Source organism: Chelmon rostratus, chromosome 4 (assembly GCF_017976325.1).
Source record: "Chelmon rostratus isolate fCheRos1 chromosome 4, fCheRos1.pri, whole genome shotgun sequence".
Taxonomy (NCBI): Eukaryota; Metazoa; Chordata; class Actinopteri; order Chaetodontiformes; family Chaetodontidae; genus Chelmon; species Chelmon rostratus.
This window is the reverse complement of record NC_055661.1, coordinates 12,225,224-12,246,629: the sequence shown is the minus strand read 5'-3', so window position 1 is coordinate 12,246,629 and position 21,406 is coordinate 12,225,224. Positions and strand designations below refer to the sequence as shown.

At 39.8% G+C, this 21,406-nt stretch overlaps 1 protein-coding gene across 2 annotated transcripts in view; it reads right to left on the bottom strand.

The window, feature by feature from the left end:
• The window catches only part of rabgap1l (RAB GTPase activating protein 1-like), a 119,907-nt gene that overhangs the window by 79,148 nt on the left and 19,353 nt on the right, over positions 1–21,406 (bottom strand). For both annotated transcript variants that reach the window (XR_006006798.1, XM_041935475.1), the window contains exons 8-13: positions 21,220–21,286; positions 20,622–20,724; positions 18,096–18,262; positions 13,696–13,825; positions 9,353–9,446; positions 6,536–6,686 (exon numbers count right to left, since the gene is read on the bottom strand). Coding sequence is in view for 1 of the 2 variants with exons in the window: in XM_041935475.1 (XP_041791409.1) it covers positions 6,536–6,686; positions 9,353–9,446; positions 13,696–13,825; positions 18,096–18,262; positions 20,622–20,724; positions 21,220–21,286 (712 nt within the window). In the remaining variant the exon portion in view is untranslated. The remainder of the gene's footprint in view (positions 1–6,535; positions 6,687–9,352; positions 9,447–13,695; positions 13,826–18,095; positions 18,263–20,621; positions 20,725–21,219; positions 21,287–21,406) is intronic.

The following is a 21,406-nucleotide window of genomic DNA, read 5'->3' as shown; positions in this document are numbered from 1 at the left end:
GCTGTAGGCTGGATCTCCTTAATCCGAGCTGTCATATCAGTGTCAGCATGACTAGGAGGCTCAGCTAATACACACAGTGGATGTACTCACTACTGTATGGCAGCACAATTATGTCTATAACAAACACACTTATTTACAAAATGATTCTATAAGCCCTTTGGAATGGCATGTCAAGCTCAATCAACAATCAAAATTGTTAGACTACAGAAATTATAGGTCCGGTTTTTGTTTTCCTTTTCCAGATATTGATTTTCCTGAAGTTATGCAAGAAAGGCAGTGTGTCCTTTTGTGGTGCCTACTGGGTTTCTGCTGTGGATATGTGAATGGGAGCTGAAGGGCTGCATTATGGAGACACACACAGAGCCGGGATGGGAGGCTTGCTGTGAATAGACCTATATTGTGAGGAGGGGAGAATGGAAGTGGTGTTGCCTGGCTGTCTTGTGGCCATGCAGTGCAGCTGGTCCCTACAGATACTATGAAGCAGGGTGGGATAGTGGGCAGTCTATGTGTGTGTGTCTTAGTGTGAGAGGCTGTGATTGACAAGTCTTTAGACCCTCAAGGGACTTTTTTCATCCATGAATGATGGGAGGCCTCAAACCAGCAGCAGGGCACACAACTAAGCCAGAGGAATTATGTTTATGCATGTGCATAATGTGCATCTGTGCATACATGCATACTGTATTTTCAGCTAGGGGTGAAAACCTTGTATCTCTAAAATGTCAATGTTTGAAGACCTAAGGAAAACAACTTAGTGCTTTGATCACACTGCATGTTTTTCAGCTACCTGGTGCAGCTATCTGCTATCATATTTTCTTTCTTATTTACATTTGGCCGCTATGCTGTCCAGTAGCACTGACATGTGATTTGAAAACTAAACTGACCTTATGAATATAGCTGATTGGGTAGATGTGGCCAATCAGCAGCTTAATTCTGTAAATGTTTCTTATTGGCCAATAGCAGTCATGGTTGGCTAGTCTGTGCATTAATCTGCACCCACCTAAATCAATGGGTTATGAAAGGATTTTTGAGGTCCGCCAGATTTGGCAAAGGTGCAAACATCAACACCCCAAAGTTGGAGATTTGTCTTTCAGGATGTCAGGATACACTATTTACATACAGTAAATATCACTGAACCAAAATACTCTCATTTTAGACTTCAGCAGAACAAACATTAATTCCAACAACGTATATTAAAAAAACACTCAAACTACATAAGTACTTTCACTGTATTGACAAAATGCATGGTTTTGTGTTCAGACAAATGAGATAATCCATTTTTCAGTGGCTCATATATCTATAAAGAAATAAGTCCTCTTCTGTCCTTATACGTTAAGAACAGTCCCTACAAGTACCAATATGCTTTGCACTCTCACACTGAACCCTGAACAGCTCTCCACCTCAACAGATGGTAGAGCTGTCTGCTTTTCATTTAAAATTACAGCTAGTTGCAGGTGTACACATACACTTTACAGCTGTGACTGCAACCATTGCCAGAAGGCTAAAAAAAAGTAGTAGGTAAAATTAGGGAGTGTGTATCCATAAGTAGCTGGCCACCTACCCGGGTTCCAGTCATCAAAACATCAAGCACTTAATGAACCAAAGCAGAAGCTAAGAGACAAAGGTGAAAGGAGACACAAAATCGTCATGGAGACAACTTCAAGCACAGAGAAGTCCATAGACCCTTGCAGTTACCATGGCAGCCTATCTTATGTACATTGTACTCCATGTATTTGTATGTGGGTTATCAGCCGTGGGTGTAGTATTATTCCAGCCTGGTTGCATGGCTGATGCTACCTTTGATTGTACACCGACGTTAAATGTCATCGCTAAGCTGGCGCCTGGCTTGAAAATGACTCATCAAAATGTAAAGCACCGGACATCCTTGGTCTAAGAATTAAACGGTTACAGTCATGGGTGGGAATTCTGGCAAAGTTTTTTAGTTGAAAAGAAACGAAAAAAGACAGATATATTCAATCTTTACAGCTCAAATAAGATAACCTTTTAAATGTGAACCTTCCACTTATTCCTGTAGCTAGAATAAGCATTTATCTATCAGACATAATCATACAGGGGTCACAATGTGTCCTCACATTTAGTGGGTGCCCATGTAACCAATAAAATGAAGGACAGGGGTTGATGCCATTGCATAGCCACAGTTCCCAACTGGTACAAGATTGTATGTAGTAGGAATCAAGAAATACTTCTGAAACTGGATAAGAATTAATAACAACAAGGATTTATTGATTCCATTTCTAAATTTCTGTCTAATTTTCTGTCATTTTCACTTCATCTCCATCTAAACAGCCAAAAATGTACGCATCGACCCAACTGTAGAATTTTGATATGTTTCTGCAGAAGGATTAGAATCAGCATTTATCCTAAATATGCAATACCCATTGCTAGTAATTAGTACAAATTCCACTCACTGGTACACACTTGTTTAGCCAGGGATAAAATGGTGGGATATTGTGCAAAAGCACTGAAAAGAAAGGTTCAGAATTAAAAACGAATTCCCTTGGAAGACATTCAGTTTCATACAGTACGGTCCTAACTGCCTGCTGTTCCAGGCTTCTGGTTACAGCCGTTGTACCTGTGGTGAGATGCTGACCTCGGTTAATACACTGGCTGTGCTACGAGTCAGATTGGTCTTTGGAAAGGCAGGCCTGGAAATAGCTGGCTGAGCTTTTTAAAGCTGTGGGTTCAAGCGAGGCAGCACACCTTGGGCTTGTTCGGCTCTAGGGAGACGAAAAGGTTGTTCAAATGTCACTAGCAACCCCCCAGCCCAGACCCCAAACATAGACCTACGCCAGCCGAGAAAAGAGTTATTTGTGAATGTCTCAGATGCCCTAAGGCCATGGTGTGTGTGACAGAGTGTGTATTTGTGACTCTGTGTGTGATGACTGTAAATGAGAGCAGTACAACACTGAACATGACACTTACGATCTATGATATCAAGCTAGACGGCCACGGGCCACATGCAGCTAAATGCACAGCACGTTGGTCTAACCCAGTGGTTCTCACCCTGTGAACGAATCCCTCAAGAGGTCACAAAGATCAATTTGGAGGCTTGCAAGAAGATAAATGAGAAAATTAGACATACAAAAGTGATAAAAAAAAAGTAATATTCTTCCCTGTGAAATACTGAGTAGTTTTTAACTTCTCAGTCTCCAAATAAGCAACTGTACATGGACGGACAGATGTGATCTCAATCACATTCTAAGTCGTAGTATAAATAGGAAATTTAAAGCTCTTTGGTGATTGTGGCAAATCCTGGCATAAACAGAATACAAACCTTAGATACGTTTCAGCCTTAGATAAGGCCTGCAGCCTTTTACTTAATTTCTATCTAAATCTAGCTTTTTTGCTGTGTCACTAATATGGGCCTGCTACAGCAAATTATACTAGAAAAGAAGAGCACAGGATTCATTCCTAAGGGTGAAATATAAAAGGCTGAAGGACATTTAATTCAGAGTGCCTGTAGTTTTATAAATATAAACTTCTGACTTTCACAATGGGAGTTGCCTGTTTTATCCACATACAAATGAAATACAAATAAATCACACTGTCTTTCATCTTTTTGGGTATAGAACCCAAATGCTTAAGCCAATTTTTTGTTACAAATGCAGTGCACTTTGAAATTAAAATGATGGGTGTTGGAAATTTTGTTTTGTTTTTATGAATCAACAACTCCAAAATCACAATTCGAATCAGTTCAATCATCAAGCACAATAACCAAACAAAAATCTGTTTTGGTGATGTAGGTTCAGGACCAGAAACTGCACATGGTTTAACACCCAGTGGCTGTGGGTCACTAACATAACGCCTGTCCAGAACCCCTGGTGATACACAGTGCCGATTTACGACACTGATACCACTTCCATAAGGGCGACAGTCCAATTACTTAAAATTCAATCAGCATTTGAGTTGTCACTGAGCCCAGACAACAGACATTAATAAGCTCCGCATCGCCCTCACCGGTGCTGTCATTTGCCTTGCTTCCCTCCTCCCTCCCTCCTCCATCTTCCCTCAGTTCCATTCGTTTGGTGTAGCTATTAATAGCCCGGCCACCCGCCTATCAATACCATCACTACTCCAGCAAGACAGAGGATGTGGGCATGGCTCAGCCAGTGGAATGAGAATAAATGAGATGAACTACAGAAGCTTGGGCTTATGCAACGAGAGAGAGAGAGAGAGAGAGAGAGAGAGAGAGACAGAGAGAGAGACAGAGAGAGAGAGAGAGAGAGAGACAGAGAGACAGAGAGAGAGAGAGAGAGAGAGAGAGAGAGACAGAGAGAGGGAGAGAGACAGAGAGGAGAGAGAGAGAGAGAGAAGAGAGAGAGAGACAGAGAGGAGAGAGAGAGAGAGAGCGAGACAGAGAGAGAAGAGAGAGAGAGAGAGAGAGAGAGAGAGAGTGAGAGTGAGAGAGAGAGAGAGACATGGCTCATATGAAGAAATGCGTGTGAGCAGTGATGTGAGATGGCACAAAAGACAAAAAGGTGAGGAACTGTGAGGGGAAAAAGAAAGATACTAGAGGAAAGAGAAAGAAGGGCATGGAGAGAAAGGCAGATAACAGGGTCATAAAGAGCAGAAGACAAACAGTACCAGTTTACCAGATAAAGATGATGACAGAAAGAGAAAGATGGATAAAGACAAAGAGAGAAATTTACACAGTATGCGAAAGACAACTAAAAATATGGGACTCGGGAAAGAGAGAAATCTGCCAGTTCTCTTGATGTTTACACACATTCCTTCTCTTTAACTCTCCTCTCAGTGCATGCAAGCTCATATTTATGGGTCCACATTCCTCCCTCTCTCCATTTTTCTTCTTTCCATCTACCCCTTCCTCTCTCAGCTTATTGATCGAGGCAGGTAGTTTCACCCGCTTCTTCGCGGCAAAGAGAAAGACTATTGTATTATCCATAAAAGCGAAGATCTCTGGCTGCTTTACGTGTTTATATCACCTCCTCCTACTGCTGCTGTCTGGACCAGTGGGGCTTTGTCACTCTACCTACTGGTTTACACATCTCTGGCTAGAAATCCAAAGATGGCTCACAGACCTAAGCTAACTGCCCGATCCCATTTTTGAACATTTAGTTTTACTATGATTGATAACAATGAAAAAAGTTGAAAAAAAAATGAGATTAATATAGATAACAAGAAACTAAGGCATTAATAATATATTCATCAAATCATCAAAATATGAATTTATCAAGCACACAATGATAGATGGTTATCTTTATCATAATCATTTAAGCCTCTGAGTAATTAAGAAAAAGGTGCTTCTATATGGCAACAGTACATAAAGCTCCTGCAGTGCTCATCTACTATAACAGTGTCTTTACATGACCAATTCTCCCACAGTTGAACTTGATTACTTTTTGTTTGAAAATGTGCAATGATGAAGATTCAGAACTGCTTAATGGCTTGCTACCCAGTTCCAATTCAATATGTATGTCAATGGGAAAGTCTTTGCATATCGGCTCTCTGGCCATTGAAGCTTTGAATAACCTAGACTATGACCTCCATACAACTGGTTGCCTGGAATATTGCTAAGGACAGTTTGGGTGTTTGTGTTATTTTTTGCTGACATGTTTACTGTTTTACTTTGTTAATAAAAATTTGATTTCATCACATGGGTCCACGGTGCCAAGATGATGCAGGATGACACTTGCCAAAACTGTCCGATCAGTGTTACCTGTAAGTTACCTGTTGTTAGTAAACACGAACTGGAGCTGGAATAAAAGGCAAAGATGAATTTTTTTGTTCCCTTGGTCCTGACCAAAGGAAACAAACTACACTACATTAGTCAGTTGCAGCTCCAAGTCCAATTTTCAGGCAGTGCCTTTGTTGCACCTGCACGACAGCATTCTCACCACCACCCAAACAAACAAACAAACTTAAACTGCACCATGGATGTTATATATAAACACATTCAACAGTTAAATACTAAAGGTCCAGAAATTCACTTTAAATTCTTGCAAGCTCTCCAGGAGGCCAAAGGGCCAACAAGGCCTGTAATAGTCCTGAGACAGCAGTACATGCATTTAAATGTCACCGCTAAATGAGAGTGTCCTCCGACAAGACACACAGTTCAGAAGAACAGCTGCATTGACGACAGCAATGTTGGTGATGCTGGTACTTTCAGACACACTATGGTAGACGCAATCACTTTCAGCAGAGTGTATGCCAAAGCTTCATATCTCCAAACAAGTAAAACTAATGAAATTATAAGCAAAATACCATCTAGACAGATAAATATCATAGTCCTGAGTACTTGCACATCGGCTTACCAGCCCTCAGACTAGGGTATCATCTTTTGTAAAGTTGTAAAGTTTGGAAATTGAAGTTACCACAAGCACAAACACCCATTGATATACGTGAGTGACATGTGTGAACATCCTGAACATGTTTTGAATCCGCTTGTATCCTTCCACATGAGAACTGCATACAGTAAATGCATCTTACAATAAGCAGTCGTCCCTCCCTGGTCTGTGTGTGTGTGTGTGTGTGTGTGTGTGCGCGTGTGAGACTTTACCTTGGTGATGAGGATGCGGTAGTGCTCAAGCAGGTCGTGGTTGTCGTGGCAACCCGCCAGCAGCTGCCAGACTTCAGCTCTGAGTGGCTCAGGAATGCCACTGCGAACCAGCGAGGGCAAACCCTTGGGACGAGTGGACAGGTTCCCATGCCTGATACACACACATGCAGAAGAAATCCACTCACTTAATCAAATTCAGCCACTTTAAATATTAATCTGAAGAGCAGCAGGTGCAGATTTCATAATTGTTTTCTTTTTTATTATGTCCTTTGCATGCAACATTTGTGAGGTGTGTGTAGTGTAAAGGCCAATCCAGTAAATTAAATGCAGACTTTATACTTATTCACACTGAAATATTATTTTCATACTAACGACAGCACCAAGTACAATACTGCAGTGTATTCAAATACAGTACAGAGTATTAACTGCAGTGCTGCCATGCTGTAAGAGCTCTCCCACACAAGGAAATATCTTGCTTTTGAAAGCACACTGTCAGCTCTTTTTAATGATGCTTGAAATCTCATCATAATGCATTTATTGAGGCCATATGAAGGCAATTTCCAGATAAACTACTTCACTTCATTGTGCTGATGCAAAAGCAAGAACACAGGCCGTGAAATCAAATGAAAAGCCAGAAACATCTTTCATTCAGTTAATTATGTCAGTGTCTGTACCTAAAGCTGTATGTATCAGCCTTAGCCAGGAAACTGTTATCATGTTTTTAGCTACCAATAGTAGAATTCTTAGAAGATAGATTAAGTCTCTGTCTGTATCTGACAAATCATCCGGTATCATGCCCAAAATATGAAGTGCAGGATCCAGATCAAAGTCAAAACCTATTATATGTTTGATTTCCGTTTGAATCCTTTTCCAGAAGTCCAGGATTTTTGGGCAGCCCCAAAATATATGTGAGAAGTCTCCCACCAACCCAAACCCCCTCCAGCATAAGTTGGATGTATTACTATATTTTGAAGTAATAATTGGAGTGTTAAAGTAGCGCATTTTCACCTTCCACTGAAACTCCCTCCAAGATGGGCTGTTCGTAAGTTTATGTCCCATTTTAATGTTTCCTCCCATTTTTCATCTGTTATTATAATATTGGATTCTAGTTTCCATTTTTCTTTAACATCTGTTATTATCCTTACATTCATGTTGTAAAGCTTTATATATTTTTGATATAACCCCCTTTTTAGTCACCATTTCAGTAAGTAACATGATTAGTTCCTGTAATTTGGAAGGCATTTTACAAATATTATCCCACTCTTCGTGTTTTTGTAAGCAATGTCGCAACTGTAAGAATTTATAGAAGTTATGACTGTGTAAATTCAATTCCTCTTTGAGTTGCTCAAATGACTTCAAGGTTTGCTCTTGAAACACCTGTGCAACATATATTAACCCTTTATTTGCTCATTTATTCAATCCTGAGTCCATAGTAGGTGGTAAAAAGTCTGGGTTAGAAACTATTTTAGTGGCCCTAGTAATAGACTTTGACAATTTTAATCTCTTTTGTACATTTGACCATATTTTCATTGTTCCCTTGATCCATTCATCTCCAATCTTCAGTTTCTTCTGAGTCTTCTCGGTCAAGAATGGGAATGATTCTATCGGTGTGTCTGCTCCATTCCCACCCCTAATGTATCTGTGTCTTTGGTTATCCACATGACCAAAGCTCTGAGTTGCGATGCCCAATAATAGTGTTTCATATTAGGTAAATTTAAACCTTCTTTCTCTTTTGGGCATAAAACTGTCTTATAATTAATTCTAGCTTTCTTATCTTGCCAGAAGAATTTTGAGATTATTTTTTCTAATGCTTTAAAAGTGGAATTAAGAATAAGAATGGGCGATGATTGGAACACAAACAACAATCTCGGTAGTACATTCATCCTTATCGTTTCTATCCTTCCCATCAGAGTTAACGGTAAAATCCCCCATTTTTCCAGATCTTTCTTAATCTCAGTTATCAGTTTCCCATAGTTTGCACTGAATAGCTGCCCTGTACAAATATCCAAAACCTGTGGTAGCCCATTTGAAATTAATGTAATTGTATTTCTAAATGTCATGCTATATTTACTCTAGCTCCACCCTCTGTTTACACTCTTTCTTTGCTATATCCCACTACAGCAGAAGTTGCTGCTGCTATGATTCATCCACAAGTGTCTTTATAAATTATAAGTCTTCTTAGGCACTGTTTATGTACAGTACCTGTTAAAGGTCCAGTGAATAGGATTTAGGGGAATTTATTGGCACAAATGTAATATCATATTCATAACGTAATAATCACTTGAAGCGACCTTAGAATGAGCCCTTTATATATACAGAGCGATCCGTCATGATGTACTGGCATGTTTGTACTGTAGCCCAGAACAGACAAACCAAACACTGGCTTTAGAGAGCGCCTTTTGCGTTTTACGCAGCCACTGTAGGGGAGTGTGAGACGGGGGGTTTTCAGTGTGTGGCCAACTGCAACCTCACTGCTAGATGCCAAGAATTCCTACACAGGGGATCTTTAAAGCTTGATTTTTTTCCCCCTTATGATGCCCCTCAGATTTTGTTCTTTTTAATAAACTGACTTATTCTAGAGGTCCTGTACAAATGTGTTTAACATTTAACAAAAAATATAGCCATCCAGCTGTATACAATTCCGCAACTCCATACAGTGTTTATCTGTATCCCATACCCTGTGTTCTCATTCCTCCTTCCCCCCGTTTCTACCTCTCTCTGTCAACTCACAACTGTCTTGAACCATCTAATTTCATTTAAATTTTAATCATCTTAAATTTCCAAATTTCTCTCTTTCCATCTCTTTTGAAGCCTTACCATCTGTTGAGGACTCCACCCCAGGACTCAAGGATTTTCTCAGGACAGTCTTTAGAAACGTCTCCTGTCCCACTGGAGATTTCACTATCGCTATCTGCAGGAAACACAAATACATCCACATATTAACAGACATTTACAGCACACATGGATCACTCCTGATATCTGTACCCTTTGTCCACATAAGAATACAGTACTCAGACCAACACCTTGTTGTGTTTTAATGTTACACAAAGTATCAAATTCACAGTTAAAGACAACAGGACATGTTTGGTCTTCAAGACGTTTCATCACTTCTTCCAAGACATTTCTCTAGTTCTGCTGACTGGTGAAGGGTCCCAAAAAAGTTGATATGCTGTGAAATATGTTAAAAAAAAAAAAAAAAAAAAAAAACAGTGAAGCCTCAGTCGTTCACAAGCACTTTATAAAACACATGATTGTATAAAAGATATTACTACATGGGCTCGGGTATGTATGTGTGTGTGAGGGAACTGTATTGCGCATTTTAAAAGCTGTTAATATTGATGCCACACACTCAAATGGAGGAAGAAGTACCTGTGCAGTGCCTACACTTTCCATTATTGCTGTTCTCCTGTCTGGTGGTTCGTGAGGCAGACAAGAGGCAATCAGCACAGTGAACCACTTGTGTTTAGATGCAGAAGCACTAATTGACTGTCTGGCCTGCTCTGCTGCAGGAGATACGAACTGATCCCCACGCAGAGACGCCCACTGGACCTGACACACACACGGTCCACACGGTTCACAAGATGTGTCGAGCACATATACTGATAACATGTGTAGTTCATAGACTACATGTCTGTATTCTGTATATGTATTATACAGAAAGCAGTGAAGAACTGCATTATAGATAGTGGAAAAAAGAGACAAGTATAAAATTGTATCGTTCGTGACTCACATGTACACATACTGTCTCTTCTGGGTCAAGGGTTAATCTTCTCCTTAACCTTAAATTAAAATGGATGCAGAAAAAGCATTTTCTATTAGTTCTGCTCAGCCTCTGTGAAAAGTAACGTATATTTATCCAGAGAATATGCAAACAGTATACAGTATATTATGTTGAGATTGTGACACCCACCAATGATTAGGATTTTCATAGCTTGACCAGTCTCTTTCCCAAATTGGTGGTTAACAAAAGAAAAAAGACAACAAACAAAAGACTGAATATCCACAAGTCTTACTACAAATGTGTCTTGCTTTGCCCTTGTCTTTAAAGAAAACAAGGCTTGCTTGATTACACTATGTCATGACTATGGCATTAACTCAATGCTAAACATACTTTAGGATTTTCCACAGTTTTTAAAACATAGCAAGATGCATCAAGTCCGATTTTATATTTTTAAAACTCTTATTACTGCCAGTGATAATGAGACTGGCATTTCACAACTGACAGAAATATGAAAAAAAAAAAAAAAAAACACAATCGCAGCAATGTCATTCTCAGCGCATGGCTTTAAGCTCCACTGACATCTAAACGAAACAGCAACGGCCCTTAACATGTTAAACGGTATCATTTACTCCCTCTGAAGTCTTCATTGAGGCCTTGACATTAAATCATGAATTAAGATATTTTGTCTGAGAAAACATGCAGCCACCAAGCTCGATGCACTGCAGCTCCTATACATCCTTACAGCCTCAGCAGGAGCTTTTAAGGTCTTTATAAATGCTTGATGAGCTCTTTCAAATGATTCAGACCTAGCACAAAGCTGCTGCCTCTGTCCTCAGATTGGCTGAGGCCACGTGGCGAGGAAGCGTGAGTCCAATGCCACTGTCACCATACCAGGTAATGAAAGAAACTGTGAAGACGAGGGACATTACGGTTACCTTTTAATCTGGAGGAGGGCTGTGCATTCACTGTAGGATTACTTTCAAATAGGATCTCTGTGATGTTGAAGCCACTAGTGGATTGGTTTTGTCTGCATTAAAGTGAGCAGATATTCCCTTCTTGTGCCAGTTCTACCTTTAGCATGTTGCCCCATTTTAATGACTTCTATGTATCCTTACATTTTTTGCAATTTGTTTTTAGACCTTCAACTCTTATATGACAGCAGTGTAGCGAATCAGTCAAGCTCTTCTTGTCTCATTGTGGTTCCAGTTATAAATGATAAAGCAGAGGGAGCGCATGAATATATGTATGATCACAATCTGTATGAATGTATATAAAAAGGAACATATAGTGTGTGTGTGTATGTGTGTGTCCACGCATGGGTATATAAAAAAAGGTAAAGAAAAAAAAAAACATTAAGCAACAATCACAAAGCATGCTGTGAAAGAAAAGCTAAGAAAAAAAAGAATTTCAGCTTCAGGCCTATTTTCCACATTGCAGCCTCCAAGAAGAAAGGAAAAAACCATCCACATGAATTGAATGTGTGTGTGCTCGCAGCGGTGGCATCTACACTGGGAGTGTATTCATTTCTGTACACAATGAGGCTGACCTCCAGCTCCTCGGCCCTGAGCGCCACCAATTTGCACCTCTGGGGGAGTAGAGGCGCGTTAAAGAAAAAGCCCTCTGAATGGCTCCCACAGAGCCAGTTGAAAGCCGTCAGCTCCGGCCTTGTTGGCTGACTCGTGACTTTGGGCGAGTCAGCAGCACAGGAGAGACGACTTTTGCCTCCCACTCTGTTAATACCTTTTAGTGCTTCAAGGTGAAAAAACGAGAAGACTGCCAACAGTGGCAAAGACGAGAGAGAAGCGACAGAATAAGATGATGACGGGCCTCCAATGTTAGATGCTCCCATGTACTGCAATTGCATCACAATGTCAAAAAACAGCTTTGATTTAATTCTTAAAAAAAAAATAATAATAATTCCGTACCAGGAAACTGGTATGGATTTTTGGGCTTTTATCTCCTGTTAAAATGCCATAGGCTAACAGCTAAATGAATGCAGAAATGTGCACCTTTATCCAAACTAACATCATGAAGCGTGCAGTCTGAATTGTGGCCATGCCTAATCTGTAACACCTGCACAACCGTGCCAGTGGTCAGGTGGAAATGCCAGTCCTGTTTATATTAGTGTGCTGAAACTGGGTCATGTTTGGGTATCACTGGAGTCTAACAGCCAGTGTTGGTGCTTTTAGTGCTACTGCTGTTTTGCCTCCATCCCTCTGGCACAGTTGCCATCACAGACAGGACAATATCCTTTCCGCTGTGGCTTGTCACCTAAACTGGTCATGTTTAAATTCAGTGTTTCAATCAAGTCACTTCCAGGATATTCATATGAAAGGCAACATGATTTCACAGTTGACTTTGTTCTGATTGATTAGAATGAGATTTTTTTTTCTTTCATTTTTTTGTTATTTCAGCACATTTAAACATTTAAAAGGGACTATTTGGCTGCTTAGGAAGATTATTATTAGAATACAACAATAAAAACAAACTGTCCATGGTCAGGTCTGCTTGCTTGATGGCAGTTTGTAGTGATAAGGCAACAAGCCCAAACAGGACTGCGCAGAGGCTCCCCACTAAACCGCCAGGCTTGACACACAATTGCACACACAAGCATTCAAAGTCACACAAACAGCTATCAAAACCCCTGAGATTCTGCCTGCAGTAACTGCTTTTCAGTGTCTCACACACACACACACACACACACACACACAAAATCTGTTGTAAAACACAAAATACGCCCCCTTTCTTTCACACACATGCAAACAAACACACACACTAAAACTCAGTCCCCACAATCCATCCACATTGCTGTTATCACATGCGTTGCCACACTCACATGACCCACATAAACACATGTTCAAACACACACACAAACACACAGATCCATATATCCCTCTCGATGTTTGTGAGTCTGAACAAAATTAAACTTCACTGTTGATTCATGTCAGCCACTGAACAGTACATGTGTGCCTTGCAGGAAAAGTGTGTTGCTAAGCCTCTATTTCAGACTGAATATCTGGACATTTGATCTCATTTAGATGAGGCGTTCATGCCAACCAGAAAAAAAAAAAAACACTGCTGGACATATGGAAAATTAAGTAAATGCTCCCCCGACAAGCTATTTGTGGTTAAGCAATTCCTGTGGCTCACATGCGTGTGAGTATATGTGTGTGTGCGAGCACGCATATTTTAGGGGAGGCACTCTGAGGAACATTTCTGGCATCTTATCAATGATGTACATAAATTAAAAGAAAGTCTAACTGGCTTCTTTTAAGATAGATAAGAGATACATAAAATAGAATTAAGATCAGAATAAAATTAACTCTACTGAAGGTACAAGGGATACAGACCAAACAACTGAAGAGAGCAAGGGTAAAAGAGAGCAAGAGCGAGCGAGAGAGCGAGAGAGAGATATATAGAGAGAGAGAGACATCCATACCTTCATCAGCCTCCTCTTCCTCAGTGGGCGAGGCCAGGCGTCCTCTTTCTTCATTGTTTCTCTCTGCCTCCCTCTGAAGACTCACCACCTCAAACACAGCATCGCTCTGACCCAGCCTCTCCGGTGCCTGCTGTACGTACGCACACATGCACACGCACACAAAATCAGACATTTGTTTGATCCCACAGGGGAAGTATTTTATGGATTTAGAAAAAAATATTTATGTATCAATAGATGGAGAATTAGAAAATCAATCTTCAGGAAAAATATATATATATATCTCAATGAGCCTAGTATACAGTATTAGCAAACTGACACTCTCAACTGGTAATAAAATGTTGCTATGTTGACCACAGGATGATTAACAGATATCTGCTGTGCACGTTTTCTTAGAAATAAGAAAATATACACTTTTGTCCCCTCATAGGTATCATCTGACTGATATAACTGTTACCACAAATTTTAAAAAACATTTTTTTCTGATGAAAAAAATCACACGTTCATCAGAAGATTAAACAAGTAATATTTTTCTACACGTTTGTTTTAGTTGTGTTTCTAAGGACGAAATGGTAAAGATTTTTCAACTAATTCATTACTAGTGAACACATGTACTGCATGCAGTTGAGCGGCCCACAACCAGGAAGTAATTCATTGACAAACTAACCCAAACAACTTTGGTACATCTGTGTTAGGAGAATATCAGATGCTACAGGGGCTGGAGAGGCTCAATGCAACAGTGAGCTTTAAAAGTTTTTTTACATATGCACATTGCTGATCACAGGAAAGCTCCAGTAAGAGTATCATCTGGTATGAAAGTGTTTGCTTGCTGTGTGAAGGGCACTGACTACATCATGGCGGCCAAAGAAGGATCGGTCATGGACTAGAACAGAGTTCATCCAACCAGCATACCATCCATGAGATTCAACCTCAACAAGACAATCAGCATGAGCACCCTTGGACCTGACATTGACCAACTGTGGGACCAATCTATCAGGCCAGAGCTCAATGTCGCATCAGATGACATCTAAGAGGAACTACGAAGCAGAGCACTACCACCAGCAGCAGAGAGCAGACCGCAATGCAACTGAGGTGGGATGGAAGAAGCTTGCCGGCCAGTCCTTCAATTAGGCCGTGGAGCTTGCAGAAGTCACAAGGGTGAACAAGACAAGCCATATAAAACCATGGACAGCCACTGGTAGCTAACAAGCTCACAGTAGCTCACTGCACAGGATCTGCCCAGAGCGAAACAGCCAATCGTTGATTGACCACAGGTGTGTTTTCACTTGGTGATCATATTGCTCAAAGACATGGCAGATCATATGTGAGCCCCCTCACACATGAGTTAAGGGATGTGATGGCACAAATCATGCTTGTAGGCCCGCCTCTTTTCAATCAGCACAGCACAGAGGAAGTTAACACAATGAATGTGACAACAGCCTTCTAGTGTCAAACTTACACATACTGCACATATGTCTTTGTACACGGTGAAGCTCAACATTCAACAGTAGGAAGAAGAAGAAAAAAACATTTTGACTGAAGTGGGACTTTAAGACTTGTCTCAGCTCCGTTCACTCATGAAATGCATTTTGTATTTTGTATGAATTTGTTGTGTTGGAAACATACACCAGAATAAACAGAACAAACAAACAATTAATTATTTTCAGTCAGGAGTTGGCAAACCCAACTAGGGATAAAAAACCCCAGTGAATACTTTAGGAAAGTGGTAGCTGACACATTAGCCAAAACATTGCAACAAGTTTTGTTTTGAAGCCTCAGGTGTAAAAATTGCTTAATGCAGCTTTTAACTACTCCTCAAATCCATTATAATGGACTAAAGAAATGCAAGACAGAACAAAGACACAAGCAGGCTTGACCTTGAGTGTCATAAGCTGCTGATGCTAATTTCTGGTCTATTCAATTAGTGTAATGCTGTTGCCTCTCTCTTCCACCTGGTGGAATGGATCAATGAGCAGCATTGATCTGCCCACTCACATGGCGTCTAATGACCAACTCAAGTCAGTGATGAGCACAAATTGGGAGAGAATATGAAGCCTGGCCATTTCCTCGAGAAAATCTGAAGAGGCTTAGGTAGCAAATGAATTATTAACACTGATGAAATTGTGACACAGATTTGAGCCCACAGTATCATCTAGTGTGGATTTAGAATAAGAAAAATAAAGGATAAGAAAAAGGATTAACCAAAGCTGTTTGTGGATACATTAAGAAAGAACAGCTCTCTGCTAAATGTTATTCTGTGGGATGAATACCATTTTACCTGACAAAATAATGGGACTGCTTCAACAGTTAATGACTCTTTGTAGCATCACTAAGTGTTTTTCTCTTACAAAGCAATTTTCAACATCTGAAACAACGACTGCCTTTTTCTTGAGAACAGTTTCCTGAAATGTTTGTAAAGCCCATATTTTGTATAGCAGAATGTTGAAGGGTTCACCTCCTGCAGATATTTTATGTTCACATATCTGTTGAACTGCAAAATCTTTATTGTTGCTTCTGGAAATACATGTATACATCATTTTCTTCAGTCCTAGTCTAAATCTAATCTAAACTAAGTCTTGACTTGATAGGACTCAAAGGTAAAATCAACTTGGACTTGGCACAGATGATCTAGCCTGCAGCCGTGGCAGGTTTGCTTCCACAGTAAAGCAGACACAAATACATTTTTCAGTGAAGCAGACAAAGAAAACATTCTGATAAGTTAGCACTGATGTTGAGTCCCTGCTGCTCCAATAGGACTGGCAATAGGACTACATATTTCATACGACAATAGGACTACATATATTACGTGTGTGTGTGTGTGTGTGTGTGTGTGTGTGTGTGTGTGTGTGTGTGTGTGTGTATCACCTCTGATTGCCATCTTCCACAAAAACCTCCACACAATATTATCTTTTAATTAGCTCTTAACCACAGCACCAGTCCAACACTCTTCCATTTACTGAGGAGATAACTAGAGAGGCAATCAGGCGGACGAGTCAGACCGCCGCTGTTAATTACCCACATGCCAATAATGAGACAGAGCCTCTTATTAGCTCCCTACAATCCAAAGCTTCCTCACACTCCACTGCTTTGCCGGCTCCCCACGGCCTACTAAAGGAGATCTGCCTTTTAAACAGGGGAGAGGAAGCTTACAGCTTAACTGTTTTTTTAAGCACCTGCAGCAATTGCTCAGGCTGGGTGTCCTTGTGTTGGTGGGAGGCAAGTAAATGTGCTTTCTTCACTCACTTTTTAATCAAAGTTGTGAAACTCAAAGGGCAAACATTTCAGGGTGTGTGATGTTTTCTCAGCACATGTTAACAGTAAGCTGATGGATACAGTTTATTTGTTTCCATCAACAAACCCACGGCATCATTGTGGTTACCATTATTCGGCTGCTCACAAGACATATGTGATAAGTGAGTTTAGCACAATTCCCATTAGTTTTCAGAGAAATTTTGATTGATGAGGATTAAATGTGTCCATACAAAGAACACACATTTTTACATCCTATATTTTACAGTACAAAGAGATCTGACACAGATTTTGTTGTGTTGTAGGAGGGAATGAACATCAATGCACCAGCTCGACAATGAGAGGCAGGCAGACAAACAGAGGAGACAAAAGCAGGAGATGCACAGATGGAAAGAGAGAAATGGAAGTCAGCTGATGAGACATTTGCATCTTTCAGCACAAATCTTACAACAAGCTCTCTTGGGTAGAGCATTTGACTGGTCACTGACACACTACCACGCCTCCAGGCTGCCTGCTCTGACCTCCTCCTCCACTCCACACATCTTGCAAGCTGCCCATCCACTCGCTTCACTTTTCATTGGCCTTTGTGGAGAGCTTGGTCTGAGTTTGTGGGGTGATGCCGTTTTGGGCTATAGAGCCCTTTGAGACATATGTGATATTGGGCTGTAAACTTGATTCGACTTAAATAACCTTGTAAGAGCATTTATTTGTGTCATTATATTGTAAAATGTAGTTTATTTTGGACTAATTTAAGTTCTTATTATAGTAAGTAAAGTGGGTGGGAATGCTGGATGGTAAATTCATTGATGGTTGAAAAAGGTATAAAATCTGCCCAATTTTACAACCAATCAAAAAAATCTACAAACAAACCATATTTATTATTTCTACTAACTGATGGGTAGTTTTACCCTCTGTTTATTATTCACACCTTCATATCACATGGGTTTTGTCTCAATGGCTGACATATGAATCAAATGGGCTATAATCTTAAGGCAAATAATCTACCACCATCCTGATCCAGCAACTGACAACCAGAAACCCCACAACTCACCAGAAATCAACCAGGTCAGACTGTGGTTTAAACCACAAATATAGCAAGAGATATAGGCGTATGTAAAGTATGAAAACGGGTGGAGGTTCTGCAGTGGAGATACCTGTCTGAGTTTCAGGTAGAAGGTCTCACTGAAAGTCTTGCGGCTGAAGTACCAGAAGCGCTCATTTGATGGATACACCCTGACCAGAGTTTCCATCAGAAAGCGAACTGGCTCCACCACCTCGGTGACTACCAGGTCTGCTGCCACTGTCATGTAGACCTGCTTATCTGGAACAAACCACGGAGAAAAAGAAAAACAAGAAAGAAGCAAGGTTACTGTGAAGGCATTATTAAAGATTTCTTTTTAATTGATATGAGTCAATTTATGTAAAAGAGAACACTGATTTTAGTCCATACCATTAAAAAGGTTGGATTACAGTGTTAGGTACATACTATGAACATGAATGAAGTGTAACCAGCAAAAACGCTTATAAACATTAGTAAGTCTGCACCGCCCTGTTTGGCAGAAAATGGCAAAAACCTTTATTTATGATGGATATGTTTTCTTTTTCAAAAAATATTCAGAGCCAGTAAAACTAACTTAAAAAAAATCTAACTTAAGCATGAATTTAGAAATTCCGAAATGTAACAGTAAGATGAAGAGATTTCACTTTTCATCAGTAGTTTTCTACTGGGAGGAAGGGAAGCCACACTACGTATCCTGTGGGTATGTCACACCCCCTAGTGGATAAGGATTTAACATTAATGTCTTCAACATCACAAGTGAAGTCAAAATTTGTTAGGTGAAAAAGTTTATCCTGCTAGATGAACTCTGGAACTTAAGCTTGTTATAATAGTACAGCAGTGGTGACATGTGAGCCTCAGACGATTTCATCACTTAATGCTTCTGTTCTGGGGAGAGTCCAATTATAAAGATGGAATAAACCAACAGAAAACAGGCAGAGGGGCTGGAAAAGTTATCTCAAGTAGGAAGGTTTCATGATCTTAATAAACTTTGATGGGACAAAAATTAAATACCAGTATCTTATTACAGCTTGCAATTGTGAAACCATCCAAGTTTCTCCTGGTTTAAAGAAATATTTCTTTGAGGAAACAGGATTTGTTTGGAGTTTAAGATACTCTAAGCACTGGTGTTGTGATAGTTTACTGTTTACTGATAATAAAGATGTCTTTCAATGGTTCAGCATCTCCAGTTGTTGTCATATTAAGGCAGATATTTACAACTTGTTAAAGAAAATTTAGCTATAGTAAATGAGGTATCCTAACCTATGTGCAGATTGGGAATAAACAAAACCATTTTGGACAGAGAACTGTATAAGTTTAATTTTTGCTACCATTTTTGTCACCAAAGGTTGAATGACTTAACAATCGCTGCTCCATTACAAAATTACTTGCTCAGCAAGAAACTGTCCCATGAGGGTTCTGACCCTGACCAGTTCTTCCAGAGGGTTGCAAACTGGTTTCAAAAGATTCACTTTGTGTGTGTATGTGTGTGCGTGGAGCCAGTTGTAGGGCTTTATTCTGCCTGACTCCCATGAGGTATACTACTGTGACAGATCTGCCATCCACCTTCAAGTCAAACTCTCAGATCCTCCAGGTCAGCAAGTTGCCAAGTAGTCTAATTTGTAGGCTGTAATGGATTTGGTGAGGTAAGCTCCCAGCCTTGATACACTCTGTGGGATCTGGTCTAAACACATGCTTCCCTTTTAAAGAGACCATAACATTTGTCTCAGGTATAGTACATAATGAAAAATCAACTCATTCAACTCCAGTATGCTTATCTGAGCAATTCATGAACCCACATAACTCAGGTAGCAAATCAGTTTCTAAAACTAAAATAAAACATTACTTCTTTAATTTTTAAATTATATACTGAAGTCATGAATGTTTCATTTTATACTCTTGTTTAATTCGGTTGCTACATGTTAATATTCTAAAAACAGTCCAAATCAATAACATAATTTAATAAGTAAATTGCATAAGAATAATCTCCTCAAAATGTTGCTTTTGATTCTACATCTCACACACCAGTGAGTGTCCACAGCTCTGTTGGCGCTGCTGCCTGACACAATGTGTTAATGCTTCTGTGTGCAAAAACATGCAAAGCTTTGACAAGTAATTGGGTCATAAGGCCAGGTACAAGACTATGCTATGCTAGAGAATGGATGAAGGCAATTATCACATCCATGCTACGATGCAAGCACTGCAGAATTCCCAGACGTGACCTTGAGCTTTGTGCAATGCCACATCATATTTGTCACAATAATGCATGGAAATAATCCCTACTTCATATGTGTGTGAACAACCAGTTAACAGGCACTGGTGGGTTCTGCTTGACACAGATCATAACTGCAGCAAACGTGCACAATTGTTGTAAAAAAAACAAAAAAAACCAAAACATTTTACTATTTTTTTTTTTTACTATTGAACTAGTAAAGAAGGAAATTTTAGATCAGCATCAACATGTCTTTATGCATGATTATGAATTTATTTTTAGGTATTAAAGCTTTAAAGTTGCTAGTTTTGCTCAGTGACACACAGCTGCAAACTTTTAATGCTACTATGAACGCAGATGAACCTGGAATTTGTGTGGTATAACAGTTAACGGGACAATAACTCGCCTCACCTTTAGGTGTGTCTTCATTCAGTAGCTGGAAGGCCGGCATGTTGGGGTTCCAAGTACCTGTGATCACGTAGGCCTTTCCATCAGAGCTCTTCCCCATCGACTCCTGTAGAAGTATTAATGCATGGTTTATTATTTACTCATAAAAATCTTGTTATTTTATCAACTGCAACACATTGAAGGATTTTGCTAAATTATTAATGTGAAATGCAAATATATGCAAATTGCACATATTGAACACATATGCAAACTTTTTTAAACATGCTTTTAACAACTCCTCTTAGAAATCTTGTTGTCTACAAGTCTTACAAACAATGTGCTTCCATGCCGAATGTTTTTGTATTTGCATCACTGTCTTTTGGCACTAGAAAGGGTCTAGAAAAGCACTTTACAAATATATATATTGTTGTCACTGTTGTTGTAAAACTGCAACAAAGAAAACTAAAAAACAAGAGTGACGTACAGTACTTCAAAATACCAAATGGGTGGATAGATTATTAATTTGTTGGGCGGTTAACTCTGGATATGCTAATTTAGTTCTACCTGAAAAAAATAAAAGGCTGGTATGTTGTTTAATAAGACTAAGGTGGACTTTGCTCACCATGTCTAGTAGATGCATGTCGCTGTTGCAGACTTTCTGTCCTGGACTCAGCAGCATCCCAAAACACCTAAAAGAAAGACACAGGAGCTAAAATAACAAATCAATAATCCCTAATTCCACTGCAGAGTTACAGTCTGCACCAGCAGAGTGAGTCAAATTAGTTAGGAGAGAAACAAAAATGGAATAT